At 41.8% G+C, this 20,367-nt stretch overlaps 1 protein-coding gene across 1 annotated transcript in view; it reads right to left on the reverse strand.

Moving 5' to 3' along the window:
- Positions 1-20,367, reverse strand: part of nphp1 (nephronophthisis 1) — a 151,044-nt gene that overhangs the window by 70,385 nt on the left and 60,292 nt on the right. The window contains exons 8-9 of the mRNA XM_043687174.1: positions 16,604-16,652; positions 10,182-10,266 (exon numbers count right to left, since the gene is read on the reverse strand). Coding sequence (XP_043543109.1) covers positions 10,182-10,266; positions 16,604-16,652 — 134 coding nt within the window. The remainder of the gene's footprint in view (positions 1-10,181; positions 10,267-16,603; positions 16,653-20,367) is intronic.

The raw sequence follows: 20,367 nt of genomic DNA on the forward strand, positions 1-20,367 counted from the left end.
GTTTACCAAATGGTTCTCAACATTGTATAGTGATCCCAAAGCAGTTGTGGTTACCAATGGATTAGGTTTGGATAGCTTCAGTGTGGATAGGGGCTGCCGTCAGGGATGTCCTCTCTCGCCATTGTTATTTACGCTAATAAATGAAGCACTAGCAGAAGCTATACGGGCTGATCCTAATATAACGACCCCGAGGTAAACATAAAATTACCCTTTATGCAGATGATGTTCTTCTATTCCTCAGTAATTCTCTGAAGTCCGTGCCTCGCTTAATCCAAGTTATTAATACATTTAGCACATTCTCAGGCTATAAAATTAATTTCTCAACATCGGAGGCTATGCCAATGGGTGGCCTTGCTATGATACCCCACTTAGTGGACGGATCCCACTTTCCCTTTCGGTGGTCCCTGGGGAGGTTTCTTATATTTAGGCATTTTTATTGCCCCAGTATTTGGTCAGTTATACAAGACTAACTTTGTGCATTTACTGGAAAGGATAAGGCAGGACCTCCAGCGATGGGGAGACCTTCCGATTTCCTGGCTAGGTAGAATAGCACTAATTAAAATGAATGTCCTGCCCCGTCTCCTATACCCTAAGAGAATGCTTCCAGTGATGCTGCCGAGGCTGATATTACGTAAATTATATGGCTGGTTGGATTCCTTTATCTGGAATCATAGACGGCCCTTCATTAAGCTGAAGAAGCTACAGCTTCCACAGGCAAGGGGAGGATTGGACTTCCCAGATTTTAGGAAATATCAGTTAAGTTCCCTATTAAGTTACATAGCTGATTGGTCTTGTCTGATCCGCAATCAATCTGGCTGGACATTGAGGCTTCTCAAGTAAAATGACCAATAATTAACCTTTTATTTTCAGACAAAAGGAAAATCATTACAGATCACTGTAAAAACTCTACAATACTAAACACAATTAAAGCTTGGAATATAATGCGGCAAAATGAGGGCAACTCACATAAAACATCCCCCTATGCTCAGATAGTGGGGGCATGGGGATTTCAACCTGGGCTTACAGATGCCACTTTTAAACTCTGGAGATCCAGGGGTATCTCATGTTTAGGGGACCTATTTAAAGAAGGAGTCCGGATGTATTTTGAACAGCTGCGTCAGAAATTCGGATTACCCAATGGAGACCTCTTTCGATGCTTCCAAATTCGAGATTATATACAGAAGAAGACTACGTTACTAGATATCGACATTTCGGGCAAAAGCCCTTCATCAGGAATAAAGGCAGAGAGCCTGAAGCGTGGAGAAATAAGCTAGAGGAGGGTGGGGGTGGGGAGAAAGTAGCATAGAGTTGACTACATTGTTGGCTACGTAGAACAGTTGATCTTCCGTAATTACACCGGCACCACTCCCCACCTCTTCCTCCGCTACATTGATGACTGCATTGGCGCCACCTCGTGCTCCCGCGAAAAGGTTGAGCAATTCATCAACTTCACTAACACATTCCACCCTGACGTTAAATTTACCTGGACCATCTCTGACACCTCCCTCCCCTTCCTGGACCTCTCCATCTCCATTAATGACAACCAACTTGACACTGACATTTTTTACAAACCCACCGACTCCCACAGCTACCTGGATTACACCTCTTCCCACCCTACCTCTTCCAAAAATGCCATCCCGTATTCCAATTCCTCCGCCTCCACTGTATCTGCTCCCAGGAGGACCAGTTCCATCACAGAACACACCAGATGGCCTCCTTCTTTAGAGACCGCAATTTCCCTTCCCGCGTGGTTAAAGATTCCCTCCAACACATCTCGTCCACATCCCGCACCTCCGCCCTCAGACCCCACCCCTCCAACCGTAACAAGGACAGAAAGCCCCTGGTGCTCACCTTCCACCCTCCCAACCTTCGCATAAACCAAATCATCCGCCGACATTTCCGCCACCTCCAAAAAGACCCCACCACCAGGGATATATTTCCCTCCCCACCCCTTTCCGCCTCCAAACAGACCCCACCACCAGGGATATATTTCCCTCCCCACCCCTCTCCGCCTCCAAACAGACCCCACCACCAGGGATATATTTCCCTCCCCACCCCTCTCCGCCTCCAAACAGACCCCACCACCAGGGATATATTTCCCTCCCCACCCCTCTCCGCCTCCAAACAGACCCCACCACCAGGGATATATTTCCCTCCCCACCCCTCTCCGCCTCCAAACAGACCCCACCACCAGGGATATATTTCCCTCCCCACCCCTCTCCGCCTCCAAACAGACCCCACCACCAGGGATATATTTCCCTCCCCACCCCTCTCCGCCTTCCGCAAAGACCGTTCCCTCCGTGACTACCTGGCCAGGTCCACGCCCCCCTACGACCCACCCTCCCATCCTGCCACTTTCCCCTGCCACCGCAGGACCCCCACTCACCTATTGTACTCTATGCTACTTTCTCCCCACCCCCACCCTCGTCTAGCTTATCTCACCACGCTTCAGGCTCTCGGCCTTTATTCCTGATGAAGGGCTTTTGCCCGAAACGTCGATTTTGCTGCTCCTTGGATGCTGCCTGAACTGCTGTGCTCTTCCAGCACCACTAATCCAGAATCTGCTTTCCAGCATCTGTAGTCATTGTTTTTACCTACGTTACTAGATAGTCTTTATAAATCAGATAGAGATTGTAGAGTGCTACGACCAATGGGGGTATCTTCCGTCAGTACTATTTATCATTTACTACATGATAAAGTATCAGGAGATATGGACAATCTGCTTAAAACATGGGATCAGGATTTGGGACTAGAAATCTCTATAGAAACGTGGAATGACATTTGGGAAAATGCCAGAAGAATCACCATCTGCAACAGAACTCAGGCTATCCAGTTAAAGATACTTCATAGGGCCCATATAGCACTGGATCGATTGGCAAAATTTAAGGCAGGAGCATCTCCAATGTGTCCCAATTGTAAAATAGAGGTGGGCACTCTTGTACAGTGCCTATGGACCTGTCATAAGATCCGTAGATACTGGACTAAAGTAGCAAGTACCCTGACAGAAATTTTAGGAACGGAAATTAAAGTGGACCCTGTATCTCTCCTTTTGGGCTTTTTGAACTTACCCTCCCTGGACATGCATGGGAAGAGATTATTTTCTATTCTTTCTTTCTGTGCATGGAAAAATATTTTGGTAAATTGGGCGGCTGAGGGCCCCCCTGGACTTTCAAACTGGCACAGATTAAATATGGAATGTATTCCCCTTGACTTCCTTACAAATATGGTGCACAGAAAGACCGAATTATTTCATAAAATATGGCAGCCCTTCTTGAATTATATAAATACAGATATTTCGGCTATCCTAACAAGGGCTGTTATTTAATTGAGATTGCGAACTTGGCTGGTCCGGGGCCCCATGGGAGAGGAATCCCGCATGAATACGGGTTTTGTTACATTTGATGTTAACACATTCCGGGCAAGTACCTCACTACCCAATTTCTGTGTTATCCATTGGGTTTTTTTCTTTCTCTTATTTGAATAATGTAAGAGACTTAATTATACACTCTGGTTAGTTGTAGGTTAGATTAGTAGTTAGTTGAGTTTTGGGGTTTTTTTTCTCGGTATTTTTCTTTTGTTAAATTTTGATTATTATTTATTTAAGATTTAATTGTATATCAATGTTTTTACTTGAGAGTTTTGTTTATTTTTGTAAACTTGTAAAAATGTTAAATTTCCAATAAAATATCTGTAAAAAAAAAACGCAATCAACTCTATCGCAACTTAATGATGCTGTTCCAATTTCCTGCAACAATCCCCATAAACAGCCCTGGCAAAAAAAGATAAAATCAAACACAGGGTGTCACAGGAGAGAGAAAGAGATGCCAGAGAGATTCAGCATGGAACACCTTCTTCCATGTAGCTGTTTCTTTTGGATTCCTAGCTAGCAACTAACCAGCAGCCTCAAAAAAACCGACTGCTTGCGAAAATCAAACCAAACCAAACCAGAGTAGAGCTGAGCTGGGAGAACTGGCCACTTCCTTTTCACTGTACAAGTATTTGTTTAAAACTTAAAAGCTTCAAGTAGATAAACTCAGACATTTTGGAATTTAGGCGTTTACAGCCCCTCTGTAACGCATTATTAAAAAATAACTCAAGGACAACCTAACCTTGTTGAAGGAGCAGCATTGTCACAGAATCTACTTATGACCGTGAAACCATTGCTGATTGTTGGGAAAAGCCTATCTAGCTCACTAAGGTCTTTTAGGGAAGTTAATCTGCCATCCTTTGCTGTGGGTCTGGAGTCACACGTTGCCTAGATCAGCTATGTGGCTGGCTTTCAACCGCTCTTTGAGCAAGCCACTCCTCTGAAGGGCATCTAGAGATGGACACCAAATGCCGATCAGCCAGTGACAGCCATGTCTTGTGACTGAATAAAAAATAAACTAGTTTCTTTCTCTGAGTGTGCCAAATTGGCTAATTTGTTATCTCCTCTATGTTCATTTTATCCCTAAGAAAATGTATATCATATAGATTCAACATCTTCACCAACTCTATAGGACAGAGAAAAGTACAGTCATAGAGTCGTGGAGATGTAAAGCATGGAAACACGCTTCGGTCCAACTCGTCCATGATGACCAGATATAAGAACATAAGAACTAGGAGCAAGAGTAGGCCGCCCAGCCCTTCGAGCCTGCTCCACCACTAAATAAGATCATGACCAATCTTTTCGTGGACTCAGCTCCACTTACCTGAATTTTCATCATATCTCTTAATTCCTTTATTTTTCAAAAAAAGTATTCACTTCGCTTTAAAAGCAATTACTCAAGTAGCGTCAACTACTCCCCTGGGCAAGGAATTCAATAGATTAACAACCCTCTGGGTGAAGAAGTTCCTTCTCAGTTCAGTTCTAAACCTGCTTCCTCTAATCTTGAGATCATGCCCTCTTGGCCTAGTTTTACCTAGCAGTGGAAACATCCTATCTATTTCTAGTTTATCAATTCCCTTCATAATTTTATATGTTTCTATAAGATCCCCCCTCATTCTTCTGAATTCCAATGAATATAATCCCAATCTACTCAGCCTCTTTTCATAAGCCAACCCCCTCAACTCTGGAATCAACCTAGTGAACCTCCTCTGCACCCCCTCCAGCACCAGTATATCCTTTCTTAAGTAAGGAGACCAAATCTGCTCATAGTACTCCAGATGTGGCCTCACCAGCACCTTGTACAGCTGTAACAATACTTCTTTGCTTTTAAACTCAACCCCTTTAACAATGAAGGGCAAAATTCCATTTGCCTTCCTAATTACTTGTAGTAACTGCAGACCAACCTTCTGTGATTCATGCATAAGGACACCCAGGTCCCTTGCAAATCAACATTCTGCAACTTTTTACCATTCAAGTAATAATCTATTTTGCTGTTACTCTGACCAAAATGTATAACTTCACATTCACTAACACTCTATTCCTTCTGCCAGACCTTTGCCCACTCACTCAATGAATCTATGTTCCTCTGCAAAGTTTCACAGTCCTCTACATACTTTGCTCTGCCACTCATCTTAGTGTCATCAGCAAATTTGACACCATACATGTGGTCCCCAACTCCAAATCATCTATATAAATTGTAATTAATTATGATGCCAACACCGATCCCTAAGGCACACCACTAGTCACTGATTGCAAGCCAGAATAGCACATATTTATCCCCACTCTTTGCTTTCTGTCAGTCAACCAATCCTCTATCCACACTAATACTCTATCCCTTAACACCATGCATCCTTATGTTATGCAGCAGCCTCATGTGTGGCACCTTGTCAAAGGCCTTTTGGAAATCTCGGTACACCACATCCACTGGGTATCCATCATCTACCTTGCTTGAAAAGTCTTCATAGAATTCTAAAAGATTTGTGAAGCATGACCTGCCCTTCATGAACCCATGCTGCGTCTGTACAAAACGATAATTTCTTTTGAGATGCCCTGATATATCTTCCTTGATAAGAGACTCAAGCATCTTCTCCACTTCCGAGGTTAAGCTCACTGGCAAATAACTCCCCATCTTTTGTCTACGTCCCTTTTTAAACAATGGTGTCACATTTGCTATTTTCCAATCTGCTTGGTCTGGCCCAAAGTCCATCAAATTTTGGAAAATTACAACCAGTCCACCTGCTACTCCTCCCGGCATCACTTTTAGTACCCTGGGATGCATTCCATCAGGGCCAGGAGACTTATCTATCTTTAGCTCCATTAGTTTAACCAACACTAACTCTTCCATCATCATAATTGTTGCCAGGTCCTCACCTACCTTCATCTCTTCATCACTTACTGGCATGTTATTAGTATCCTCCGATGTGAAGACCGATGCAAAGTACCTGTTCAATGCCTCAGCCACTTCATCATATCCCACAACTAACTGCCCCTTCTTATCCTCTAGAGGACCAACATTTATTTTAGCCACTCTTCTTCATTTTATATAATTACAGAAACATTTGCTATCTGTCTTTATATTCTGTGCTAGTTTTTTCCTCATACTCTATCCTACTTTTCTTTATAGCTCTTTTTGTGGCTTTCTGTTGACCTTTAAAGTTTTCCTAATCCTCTAGATTCCTGCTGTTTTTGGCCACTTTGTATGCCTTCTCTTTCACTTTGATAGCCTGCCTTATTTCCTTAGACACTCATGGCAGATTACTCCTCCTCTTACAGACTTTCCTTCTCTCTGGAATATACTTTTGCTGAGCACTTTGAAAAGTTTCTTTGAAGATCCTCCACTGCTCATCAACTGTCACACCATAAAGTCTCTGTTTCCAGTCTACTTTAGCCAGGTCCTCCCTCATTCTATCATAGGCCCCCTTATTCAAGCACAGGACCCTGTTTTGGATTTTATCTTCACACTATCCAGCTATATTTTAAATTCAACCATACTGTGATCACTCCTTCCAAGAGGATCCCTGACTATGAGGTCATTAATTATTCCTGTCTCATTACACAGGACCAAATCTAGGGGAGCTTGCTGCCTTGTCGGTTCCATTACGTGCTGTTCAAGAAAACTATCATAGATACATTCAACGAACTCCTGCCTGCCTCACTTGCAATCACACCCTGTTGTCCCTGATCACTAACTGAATTTGAATTACTTAATCTACCAGGTGTGACTGCCTCCTGGAACAAAGTGTCCAGGTAATTCTCTCCCTCCCGCATGTGCTGCAGTGTTTGAAGCTCAGATTCCTGATCATGAACTCTGAGCCAGAGTTCTTCTAGCAACCAATACTTGCTGCAGATGTGCTCACTGCCATTTACAACGGGATCAGCCAGCTCCCACATTATACAGCTACAGCACATTACCTGACCAGCCATCTCTACCTAATTAATATATACAAATTTGAGTTAAATAATTTCTAATACTTCTCTGCAATGGTCTTATTCAATTAACCAATTAATAGGAGATAAAAAAAAGTTAATTTTTAACCAATCAATGTACATCATCAACCCACCACAGAGTCCTTTTTTTTGGTTAGAGGAGGAGGGTGGGTGGGAGACAATACACGTGTAGTGTCTCAGGTTCAGCCGCTGCCCAAATATAATGACAGCAGCCCCCAGTTGCTCACCTTCCCGACAGCCTCTTGCTCGACGCTCCCACCCTTCCTGCTGCTGGAACAACAATGATGGGCCCCGACACTAGAGGTGAGTTTTAAAATTTTTTGCTCACCTTCCTGACAACCTCCTACTCACGCTCCCTGCTGCTGCACCATCAATGGTGGACCTTGACGCTAGAGGTGAGTTTTAAAATTTTTTCATATCCTAACCTAATCTAGTCCCATTTGCCAGCACGTGCCCATCTCCTTCTAAACCCTTCCTTATTCATATACCCATCCAGATGCCTTTTAAATGTTGTAATTGTACCAGCCTACACCGCTTCCCTGGCAGCTCATTCCATACACGCATCACCCTCTGCATAAAAAAGTTGCACTTTAGGTTTCCTTCTGACCCTAAACCTCTCGTTCTGGAATCCCCTACCCAGGGAAAAGACCTTGGATATTCACCCTATCCATGCCCTCATGATTTTGTAAACCTCTATAAGGTCACCCCTCAGCCTCTGACACTCCAGGGAAATCAGCCTCAGCCTATTCAGCCTCTCACTGTAGTTTAAATGCTCCAACCCTGGCAACATTCTTGCAAATCTTTTCTGAACCCTTTCAAGTTTCGCAACATCTTTCCAACAGGAGGGAGACCAGAACTGTACACAATGTTCGAAAAGTGGCCTAACCAATGTCCTGTATAGCTGCAACATGACCTCCCAACTCCTTTATTCAAAGATCTGACCAATAAACAAAGCATACCCAACGCCTTCTTCACTATCCTATCTCCCAGCAACTCTACTTTCAAGTAACAATGAACCTGAACTCCAAGATCTCTTTGTTCAGCAACACTCTCCAGGTCCTTCTCATTAAGTGTATAAGACCTGCCCTGATTTGCCTTTCCAAAATGTAGCACCTCACATTTATCTGAATGAAACTCCATCTGCCATTCCTCGGTCCACTGGCCTATCGGATCAAGATCCCATTGTACTCTGAGGTAAGCTTCTTCGCTGTTCACTAGACCACCAATTTCAGTGTAATCTGCAAATTTACTAAGAATACCTCCTATGTTCACATCCAAACCATTTATATTAATGACGAAAAGCAGTGGACGCAGCACTGATCCTTGTGGCACACCACTGGTCACAGGCGTCCAGTCTGAAAGGCAACCCTCCACCACCGCCCTCTGTCTTCTACCTTCAAGCCCATTCTGTATCCAAATGGCTAGTTCTCCCTGTATTCTATGTGATCTAACCTTGCTAACCAGTTTACCATAAGGAAACTTGTCGAACAACTTACTGAAGTCCATATAGAGTGGTGCTGGAAAAGCACAGCAGTTCAGGCAGCATCCGAGGAGCAGTAAAATTGATGTTTCGGGCAAAAGCCCTTCATCAAGAACACAGGCAGAGAGCCTGAAGGGTGGAGAGATAAGCTAGAGGAGGGTGGGGGTGGGGAGAAAGTAGCAGAGAGTACAATAGGTGAGTGGGGGAGGGGATGAAGGTGATAGGTCAGGGTGGAGTGGATAGGTGGAAAAGAAGATAGGCAGGTAGGACAAGTCATGGGGACAGTGCTGAGCTGGAAGTTTGGAACTGGGGTGAGGTGGAGGAAGGGGAAATGAGGAAACTGTTGAAGTCCACATTGATGCCCTGGGGTTGAAGTGTTCCGAGGCGGAAGATGAGGCGTTCTTCCTCCAGGCGTCTGGTGGTGAGGGAGTGGCGGTGAAGGAGGCCCAGGACCTCCATGTCTCGGCAGAGTGGGAGGGGGAGTTGAAATGTTGGGCGACAGGGCAGTGTGGTTGATTGGTGTGGATGTCCCAGAGATGTTCCCTGAAGCGCTCTGCGAGGAGGCATCCAGTCTCCCCAATGTAGAGGAGACCGCAACGGGAGCAATGAATATAATAATATATCACCAATATCATTTATATCACCAATACCAAAGCTCCAAAATCTGAAATTTGTTTCGTGGAGTGTGGAGCAATATTTTGGCGTGACAACAGGTGACCCAACTCCACACCCACTCGAACTTAGATATGATGTGGCTGCATGGCCCAGCACTGGCAGGCATCAATTGTGTCTCAGCACTCGTACTATTTACATGTGCATCTGCTGTTAGGTATTTCTTTTTTATTTCTTTGTGAAAATGTCATTTATTCTGAAATCCAAAAAATTCAGAATTCCGAAAAGCAGCTGGCCTCAAGGATTTCGGATAAAACTACATAGAACAAACAGGAAGACAGCTAATGATCCATATCCATGAACACCAACTAGCCACGAAACGACATGACCAGCTATCCTTAGTAGTCACACATGCGGATGACAAGCAACATGAGTTCGACTAGGACAACACGACTATTATAGGACAAGCCAAACAGAGAACAGCCAGGGAATTCCAGAGGCATGGCACTCACCCACAGATTCTATCAACAAACACATCGACCTGGACCCAATATACCGGCCACTGCAGCGGACAGCTGGAACTAACAACCGGAAGCGGCAGAGACAAATCACTATAAATGAGGAAACATCGCAGAAGTGCTTCACAGGAGGCTCCCAAGCATTGAAGATGTCACCTAGACAGGGGACGAAACGTCTGCAACACAAATTCCCAGCTCGGCGAACAGGACTTGATTGAGTTAATACTGTACAAGATTATAGGCTAAATTTTCATACCATCTGCTAACAGCTGTGCAAGTGTTGATGCTCTGAATCCTTCTGGAATATTTCCCATTGACATTAGCCCTTCTGTGGCATTAATCTGTAGATAAGATAAAATACTGCAGATTAAAGTTGCTCCGTGCAAATTGAAGTAGATCTTAAATAATTAGGACACCATAGAGAGCTGTTCTTCATTGAATACAGCTTGGTAATTGATCACATTCATGTGAACATGAATATAGGCCCTGGCTGGTGTTTTATATTTTATCTAAAAGACACAATTTCCAACATTACAACACTTGCCGAATACTAACAAACAACTATACGATATTGTTCACATACTTAAAATATCCAAGGTGCTCAGCAATCACTAACCTAAATTATGGGCTCAAGAGTATATAACTGAGTCAGTCATTTACTTCAAATGATCAAAGACAGAGAGTTACTGATTTACAAATGTCTGACTTATGAATGCAATCCCACATTGGGTATTAACTTTAAAGACCCAGCATTCGAACATTTCCTGTACTTACAAACTGCTTTATATTAACATGCATATGTGTTCCAACTTGCACACAAATCAACTTGCAAACAGACTCCAGAACAGAACCTGTTTGTAACCCAGGGACACCCTGTAAATTAATTTTTAAACTCCAAAGCCATGGCATTTGTTTGTACAATAGCATTTCAAGCTGTATTAATCAGATGTATCTCCTGAACAGCAGCACAGCCCATGCTGAGGGAAGCAGTGATATGGTATCCTCTGCATGAGCTCAAAAAGCTTGAAGGAGTGAGAACAGAGTGATGCAAAGCAAGAAGAGTAAAACTGTCCAAAAAACATGCAGGAAATATTCTTTTCATTCACTCCTGAAGAAACTCAAGTTTATTGGGATTATTTCAAGGACAACTCAACCAGTTGCATATTGAGTGATTTTGACTTATTTGTATCCTGACAAAGTTGTGAAAGCACTGTAGTAAACATTACAAGAATTTGAAAAGTTGTTGCTCGTAATGTTACCGCTCATTTACGATCACACCAAGACATTTACCTCAGGGAATGCCTACCACTAAGGCAGGAATCACGATTCTTCCATTCTGCAACAATCTGAAATAATCACTATCTTTAGAACCTCAAGACAAACAACATAGGATAGCTGCTCAGGGGCAAGGGATACCCAGTCCATACATGGCCCATGGACCCTCCAGTTGTCCCTTGCTACAAGGTCAGATGGACTTTAACAAGAACCATCTATCCTTATTTGAAATATTCTAATCAGATAATCACTCCTCACAGGCTTTTAGCAATTACAGGTTTTTGAAATTTAAGAGAAGGACAGCAAAAAGATTTTAAAAACTTCATACTTGTTGCAATGTCTCAAATATCTGATGCAGAATCCGTGGGAAAAACATGCTGGAAAAAAACAATATAAAGGGTTTCCTCCTGTATAAATCATGCTTTGTAAACTAATGAGGTATTTCTCCTGTGCGTAATTAGACTTGAGTGAGAACCCAGACTCTCATAGAAGAATTAAATCAATTTAGATAGCTGGAGCATAGGGCAGACTTTTCTTGATTTACAGATATATGAGGTAATAATAAGCTATTTTCTGTGATTCTCTTTTGTTAATTACTTTATATTTATTTGCACATGCACTTATAGCTTCTGATGTTGATTCGGTGGTCAACGGTCTGGTTAATTGCCATTTTTATGGGTTATGGGAACACCAGTTACTTTTCAGAAAATTATATATCTGTTTCTTAAGAACAACAAACTTTGCAAGCTAATGGAGCTAAGGGTAGGTTAGGGTTAGACAAGTCTTCTGGCCCTGATGGAATGCATTTCAGGGTGCTAAAAGAGATGGTGGAGAAACAGTAAATGCACTTGTGGTAATTTTCTAAAATTCACTGGACTCTGGCTCAATTCCAGCAGATTAGAAAACAGCAAATGTAATGCCAACATTTATAAAGGGAAGTAGACAAAAGATGAGGAATTATAGACCAGTTAGCTTAACTTCTGTATTGGGGAAGATGCTTGAGTCTATTATCAAGGAAGAAACAGCAAGGCACCTAGATAGAAATTATCCCATTGGGCAGACACAGTATGGGTTAATGAAGGGCAGGTCATGCTTAACTAATCTTTTGAAATTCAATGAAGACATTACAAGCACATTGGACATCGGGGACCCAGTAGATGTGGTGTATCTAGATTTCCAAAAGGCATTCGACAAGATACTGCACAAAAGGCTGATGCATAAGATAAAGATGAAAGGTGTAACAGGCAATGTATTAGCATGAATAGAGGATTGGTTAACCAATGGGAAGCAAAGAGTGGGAATAAATGAGTGCAATTCTGGTTGGCAATCAGTGACGAGAGGTGTGCCTCAGGAATGAGCGTTGAGACCGCAATTATTCATAATTTATATACATGAAATGGAGTTGGAGACCACGTGTAGTGTGTCAAAGCTTGCAGATGTCACCAAGAGGAGTGGTAGAGCGAAGTGTGCAGAGGACTGTAAAACTTTGCAAAGGGATGTAGATTGTGTAAGTGAGCAGCAAAGGTCCGACAGCTGGAGTACAATGTTAATAAATGTGAAGTCATCCATTTTGGTAGAAATACTAGTAAAAAGAACTATTACTTGAATGGTAAGAAACTGCAGCATGCTGCTGTGCAGAGGGACCCGTGTGTCCCTGTACATGAATCACAGAAGGTTGGTTTGCATGTCAACAGGTAATTAAGAAGGCAAATGGAAATTTGTCCTTCATCGCAAAGAGATTGAGTTTAAAAGCAGAGAGATTATGTTGCAGCTTTATAGGGTACTGGTGAGGCCGCACCTGGAGTACTGTGTGCCGTTTTGGTCTCTTTACTTGAGAAAGGATGTACTGGCACCAGAAGGGGTGCAGAGGAGATTCATTAGATTGTGTCCAAGGGATGAGCTTATGAGGACAGGCTGATTAGACTGAGATTATATTCACTGGAATTTAGAAGAATTCATTTAGAAGAATGAGGGCGGGGATCTTATAGAAACATATAAAATTATGACGGGAATAGATAAGATAGAAGTAGAGAGGATGGGTGAAACTGGTGGGTGAAACTAGGACAAGAGGGCATAGCCTCAAGATTAGAGGTAGCAGATTTAGGACTGAATTGAAAAGGAACTTCTTCACCCAGAGGATTGTTAATCTATGGAATTCCCTGCCCAGTGAAGTGGTTGAAGTTTTCTCAGTAAATGTTTTTAAAGCTAAGATAGATAATTTTTTGAACAGTAAAGAAATTAAGCATTATGGTGAGAGACAGCTGGTAAGTGGAGTTGAGGCCATGAAAAGATGAGCCATGATCTTACTGAAAGGTGGTGCAGGCTCCAAGGGCCAGATGGCCTAGTCCTGCTTCTAGTTCTTATGTTTTAACTCGTACCTTATGAACTGACATTTTTGATAAACTGGCAAAAATTATATACTTGAAATACCTGAAGTTTACTGTATTATCATGATCTCCAAGTAGTCAGACAAGGCAATGAATGAGAAGGCTCACTGCCATTAACTTTTATTTAAGGCAAAGTTGTATTATTATTTAAGTGGTTTATGCTTTAAGTAAAGTATAATAGTAATGTGTATACCCCTGCACCATGTTTCTATCATTTAGTGTGCATTTTTACATTGATTATGTGGAATTCTTGATCAACCAGAATATTTGACCAACTGGCACACACCTGGTCCTTAGGTGCTGATTAATCAAACTTTTGCTGTAATTACAAACATGTCATTGCTACTACAGAATTACTTGTTCTGTACAGAGTTTATACAAGTGAAGGACAATAAAAAATCAGCAAGAGTATGATAGGCCACGAAGGTGGGTAAGGGACATAAGTTGGGATGGATCGACATGGGTTTTGATGTGGTGGCAATGGCAATATTGAGTTGGTATGGGAGCTATAAGGTTGCAAGTAGGTAGGTGAGGGCATAACTTGGCATTGAATTGCATGAAGGAGGTATGGGTAAGACTTTCCGAGGTTAGCTGTCAAAAGTTTCCAGAATCCAGAATTTAATTCACAACATGTAAGTCGCTTGTCAAAAATAAGCTGGACTGTTTCCATAAAAATTGCAGGAGCGCTAGCCAGATTACGTTCTTTAACTGAAATTGGGACACCAGGACTGTAGGCAGGAATCTTAGAATTGGAAATCACTACTAATTTTAAATGGTTCCCGATCCTTTCAACTCTACAAAAATCTAATCCTATATTTAAGTGAAAATCAAAATGGTAATTTTGATGACTCCATTCATTGCAAAAGTCTTGCTAGGCAGCAATGCATGTCACAGGATCATCCCTAAATGTTGCAGCTTTTTCTCAAACCTAAGCCCAGAGCAAGTCTCAAAGTTAGCCCTCACATATCAGGTATTTCTGAAAAAAAAAGGCTCAAATGAACTATAATAAACTCATCTGTTTTCTTTCATAATAGTTTCTCCTCTTGCAGTGCCCCGGTCTTCATTGTGTAGATGACCGAATTTTAATTGCATAAGTATCTATATTGTACCTCTGGCTCCCTCTGCTGTGTTCAAATTCCAAACCAACACTTAATTAAGCAAGGAATAGCTCTTCAAATAGTGATGTATTCAGGTTTATACACAGCATAATGACTATCAGATGCTAAAGTAGAATTTTATCACATTCTACAAAAAGTAGTGAAGGAAAAAAAAAGCTCTCAACAGCAAGAATTAGTTTTTCAACAAAATAGTTATTTATTCCAATCACATTTTCTTCTGTTCTTACTTTTATATTTTTCTTTCCATCTGCATATCTAAATGGCTTTGAAAGGATATCTCCATTTCAATCACTGCTTGAACACATTTTCTGTTCTAACAATCCTATGAATAAATTTCTACAATTTTCTGACTTTTTTATTCTATTGATAGTAACTTCAATTTTTAAGCACTTTATTTTTAGTTCCCAATATTAACTCTGTCAGATTACCAGCTAGAAAAGGAAAAGTTGGTATTCCTGATTTTAATCACAGCACTATTAGTGATATGCCTGCAGTTATCTTGGTCTGAAGCTCTGGAATTCTCCCCCAAAGCTCTCTGCCTTCAACTATTAAGTCACATGACCAAAAGTTCAGTCAAAACGTTTTAGGGAACATCTAAAAGGACTAAAGCAAGGTAGACAAGCGTAGGGAGAGAATTCCAGTGTTTAGTATCTAGATAACTAAAGATACAGCCACCAATGACAGAATAATTAAAATTAGGAATGCACAGAGGCCAGATATCTTGGGTTGTTTATGGTTATGGAGGAGACAATAATGATAGGGAGGGTAAGGCCATTGCGGGCTTTGATCCCTTACTGGCATCAGTTTGGGCATATAGAGTCATTGAGTCATTAGAGATGTACAGCATGGAAACAGATCCTTCAGTCAAACCCGTCCATGCCGACCAGATATCCCAACCCAATCTAGTCCCACCTACCAGCACCTGGCCCATATCCCTCCAAACCCTTCCTATTCATATACCCATCCAAATGCCTCTTAAATGTTGAATTTGTACCAGCATCCACTACTTCCTCTGGCAGCTCATTCCATACACGTACCACCTTCTGCGTGAAAAAGTTGCCCCTTAGGTCTCTTTTATATCTTTCCCCTCTCACCCTAAACCTATGCCCTCTAGTTCTGGACTCTCCCACCCCAGGGAAAAGACTTTGCCTATTTATCCTATCCATGCCCCTCATAATTTTGTAAACCTCTATAAGTTCACCCCTCAGCCTCCGACACTCCAGGGAAAACAGCCCCAGCCTGTTCAGCTTCCCCCTGTAGCTCAGATCCTCCAACCCTGGCAACATCCTTGTAAATCTTTTCTGAACCCTTTCAAGTTTCACAACATCTTTCCGATAGGAAGGAGACCAGAATTGCACGCAATATTCCAACAGTGGCCTAACCAATGTCCTGTACAGCCGCCACATGACCTCCCAACTCCTATACTCAATACTCTGACCAATAAAGGAAAGCATACCAAACGCCTTCTTCACTATTCTATCTACCTGCGACCCCACTTTCAAGGAGCTATGAGATTTCTGAAAACATAGCTCGGTTATATTATTCAATGCAGTAAGAAAAGCAAAAGGGAGCTGTGTTAAAAGGTGGTGCTTGGGAAGAGTGCAATGCATTAAATGTCAAATCCAACTGGGTTTCCAGCAGACAACAATGCCATTATATTTGTCAAGTGTCCTTCATATTCAAATCAACAACAACGACAAATATAAATGATTCACAAACAACAATGAGTTGGTGTCTACAACAGTTTATCAGGTAAAATGCAGACGAGATACAGGCAAGGCATTCATCCAAAAATAGAAAGAAACGTAAGTGTCAAAGAACCTAAATTATTTTTATCTACAACCTACTCATTTTTTCAGAAGATAAATTGGAAACAATCAATCTTAAAATATGCTTACCTCTGAAACAATCTTTTTAACAGCAATCCTGTGTAATTGTGATTTTTCACTGTAGAAATAAATAATAAGAATTCAGTGAATAAATCAAATCATAAATTTGATTTTTGATAACTGACAAAAGAACTCGAGAGATGGTGAGGAGAATACTTCATCATACATTGAATTATTATCTGGAATTCATTGCCCAAAATATGAAGGAACCAGATTCACTCAAAGTGAAAATGGGAACTGGGTATCCACTTCAAAAGGAAACATTTGTAAGGAAATGTGCAATGGAGCACCAATAACAGGATATTGGCAAAACACAAACTAGTAATGTGGCACGTGTGATGCCAGGTATTTAGGCTGTACATCCCAAACAGTGACAGATCACAGCACACAGCATATTCCTTTGAACATTAATATAAACTAATATAACAAATATGAACAGATAATTACTGGCGAGCCAGAAACATGCATATCCCACGAATGAATTTTTAATAAGCTTCATCTACCACTGATCTGCCCATCTGACCAATCCATTTATGTCTTCTTGTTACCTAACATCTTCTACATCAGAGTCATCCACCCAACTAACATTTGTATCATCCGTAAACCTACGCATCATGCCTCTCACATTGTCATCTACATCAGTTATGAATATTGCAAACAGTAAGGGAATGAGCACTGATCCCTGTGGTAGACCACAGTTCATTGGGCTCCAGTCACACAAACAACCTTCCACCACCACCCTCTATCTCCTATCACTATGCCAATTTTGAATCTATCTTGCCAAGTTATCTTGGATGCCATGAGTTTTTTCTTTGTCAGTTTCCTATGTGAGACCTTGTCAAATGCCTGCTGAAATCCATGTAAACTACATCAACTGTCCTACCCTTGTCCAGACACTTGGTCACCTCCTTTATAATAATACACCATCTCTATCTTTGCATCCTACCCTGTCCTGCTTGAAGATCCTCTACCCCAGAATGTTAAGTTGCTAGTGTTGTCCCCCTCTCTATGATGGCTACAACTGCAGTTCATATGTCACTCCATGCTCTTTACTCATCTGTCTTACCTTTGATGCTCCTGGAATTAAAGTAGAAGTCATCTGGCCTCGCCATACTACTTGAAGATACCTCATGGCTGAACTCACGTTGTATCTCCTGCCCCTGCTAAACTAGTTTAAACTCCTGCTAACAGCACATGCAACTCACAAGGATGTTAGTCCCATTCCAGTTCACGTGCATCTACATCTCACTTGTAGAAGCCCAACTTTCCCTAGAAATCGTCCCAGTGATGCCATAATCTATAACTCTCCCTCCCGCACCAACACTTGAGTGATACATCCATTTGCCCTATTCTCTTACTTTTGTCCTTATTAGCATGAGAGTAATCCTGAGAGTACAACATCTGAGATCCTGCTTCTTAATTTACTGCCTAGCTCCCGGAACTCTTGATGCAAGTCCTCATTCCTGATTCTACCTGTATCATTGGTACCAATGTGTATCACAACTTCTGTTCCATAAGCCTCTCACTTCAGGATGCCCTGCAGCCATTCACTAATATCCCTGACCTGCCACCAGGGAGGCAACACATGATCCAGGAGTTATTTCTGCAGCCAAACAAACACCTGTCAGTTCCCTAACTAATGAATCCAAATATCACTATTATTCCTCCTTTCTTCTTACTCCCCTCCTGTACAGTCAGACTGCTTGTGCAGCTAGAAGCCTGGCTCAGCTTGCACTCCTTTAAAGGACCAGTCCCTCTTCAGCTTCCAGCATGAAAACCGACTTGTGAGTGGAACCACAGGGGACTGCTGCACTACATTCCTGCTTTTCCATGACTACCTGGTGGTCACCCATTCCTTTCTTTCCGCCAGTCTCTTCAGTTCTGGTGTGACCACCTCTCTAGATGTGTTATGCACCTACCTCAATGGAAAATGTATACTTAACTCTTCACATTTATAAAGTGATACACTTGAGTAGGACAAACAAATGAAGGGAATACATGATGAACAGTAGGACTCTGGGAAACACCAAGGATCAGAAGGACCTTGATGTGCATGTCCACTAGTCCCTTAAGATAACAGGACAGGTAGATAAAATGGTTAAGAGAGCATATGAATCCTTGTCTTTATTGGTTGAGGCATGAAATTTAAGAGCAGGGAGGTTGGAAATGCATAAAACGTCGTTTACAGGCAGTAAGCTCCAGATTCTCACCACTCTCTGCATGAAAAAGATTTTCCTAATCCCGTCTAAACTTCCTGCCCCTTACTTTCAATCTATGCCCCCATCAATGATCTCTCTATCAAGGGAAAACCTTTGTTCCCATCTACCCTGTCTATGCCCCACCATATTATTGTTTATAACTTTTTTGTTATCTATATTGCGTACTAGGTATTTTCTAATCAACCTATTCAGAGATATTTTTGCATAGATGTAGGGACACTACTAATATGACTCAACAACCCTTAAATAAATCAAATGCATCTTTCTGATAGTAGATGCTAGTTTCGCGGCCAATGAGTCTAGCTTTCAATTCTAGATTTTAAGTTAATTGAATTTAAATTCAAACAGCTGCCATGGTATGATTTGAATCTATGTCCCCGAGTATTGTCTTGGGTCGCAGAATTACTAGCCTAATGACATTACCACTATATTCCACCTGGTGTGTGTCTATTGGTTAAACTACTCCTGAATCTTTAGTCGGAGTCAATATAAGTGTTAGCTCTAAAATTATCAGGCAGCAACAACAACAGACGCACAGAACCTGCATGCATGGAATGTAAAAGCAACTTTGGAAGGACAGAACAACGACAATCTGCTTCTGCCTGAAAACATTATTATTTTATAGTTTTTTAAAGAAATTATATTCTGTCCTTTACCCTCGGACATGGAGAGTCGACCTCCTTAACAAGTAAAATAGAGAGGACATGGAGAATTCCAGAAGATAATATAGCCACAACATAACCCTCACAAGTGAGAGTGAAAAATAAACACTTATCCACTTCCCTTCTTTCCCCAAATATGGAATGTCCTCCTGATCGGAAACACATTTAAGTGGTCAAAAAGTTGTACTTTCTGGCTCCTCATATTAGATGGAAACCTAACTACGCCTTCAATCCTGATGAAGGGCTTTTGCCCGAAACGTCGATTTTCCTGCTCCTCGGATGCTGCCTGACCTGCTGTGCTTTTCCAGCACCACTCTAATCTAGACTCTGATTTCCAGCATCTGTAGTCCTCACTTTTGCCTAATAGAAGGAAAAGCCAAGCAATCTATATTTAGTCTGACAGATTAGCTTCAGATACATCTATTTGTAATTTTACTTTACATTAACCAAATGCCCAGGAGATTCAGTGATGGAGTTGTAGAGCTGTCCAGCATGGAAACAGATGCTTCAGTCCAACTCGCCCATGCCAACCAGATATCCTAAATTAATCTAGACCCATTTGCCAGCATTTGGCCCATATCCCTCCAAATGCTTCCTATTGATATACCTGTCCAGATACTTTTTAAATGTTGTAATTGTACCAGCCTCCACCACTTCCTCTGGCAGCTCATTCCGTACATGCACCACCCTTTGCATGAAAAGGTTGCCCCCTCAGTTCCCTTATAAATCTTTCCCCCCTCACCTTAAACTTATGCTCTCTAGTTTTGGAGAAACTGAGGACTCCAGATGCTGAAGATCAGAGTTGAGAGTGTGGTGCTAAAAAAGCACAGCAAGTCAGGCAGCAACCAAACAGCATGAGAATTGACTCTTCGTCCACAAGCCCTTCATCAGA

The sequence above is a fragment of the Chiloscyllium plagiosum genome, chromosome 3 (assembly GCF_004010195.1).
Source record: "Chiloscyllium plagiosum isolate BGI_BamShark_2017 chromosome 3, ASM401019v2, whole genome shotgun sequence".
Lineage (NCBI taxonomy): Eukaryota > Metazoa > Chordata > Chondrichthyes > Orectolobiformes > Hemiscylliidae > Chiloscyllium > Chiloscyllium plagiosum.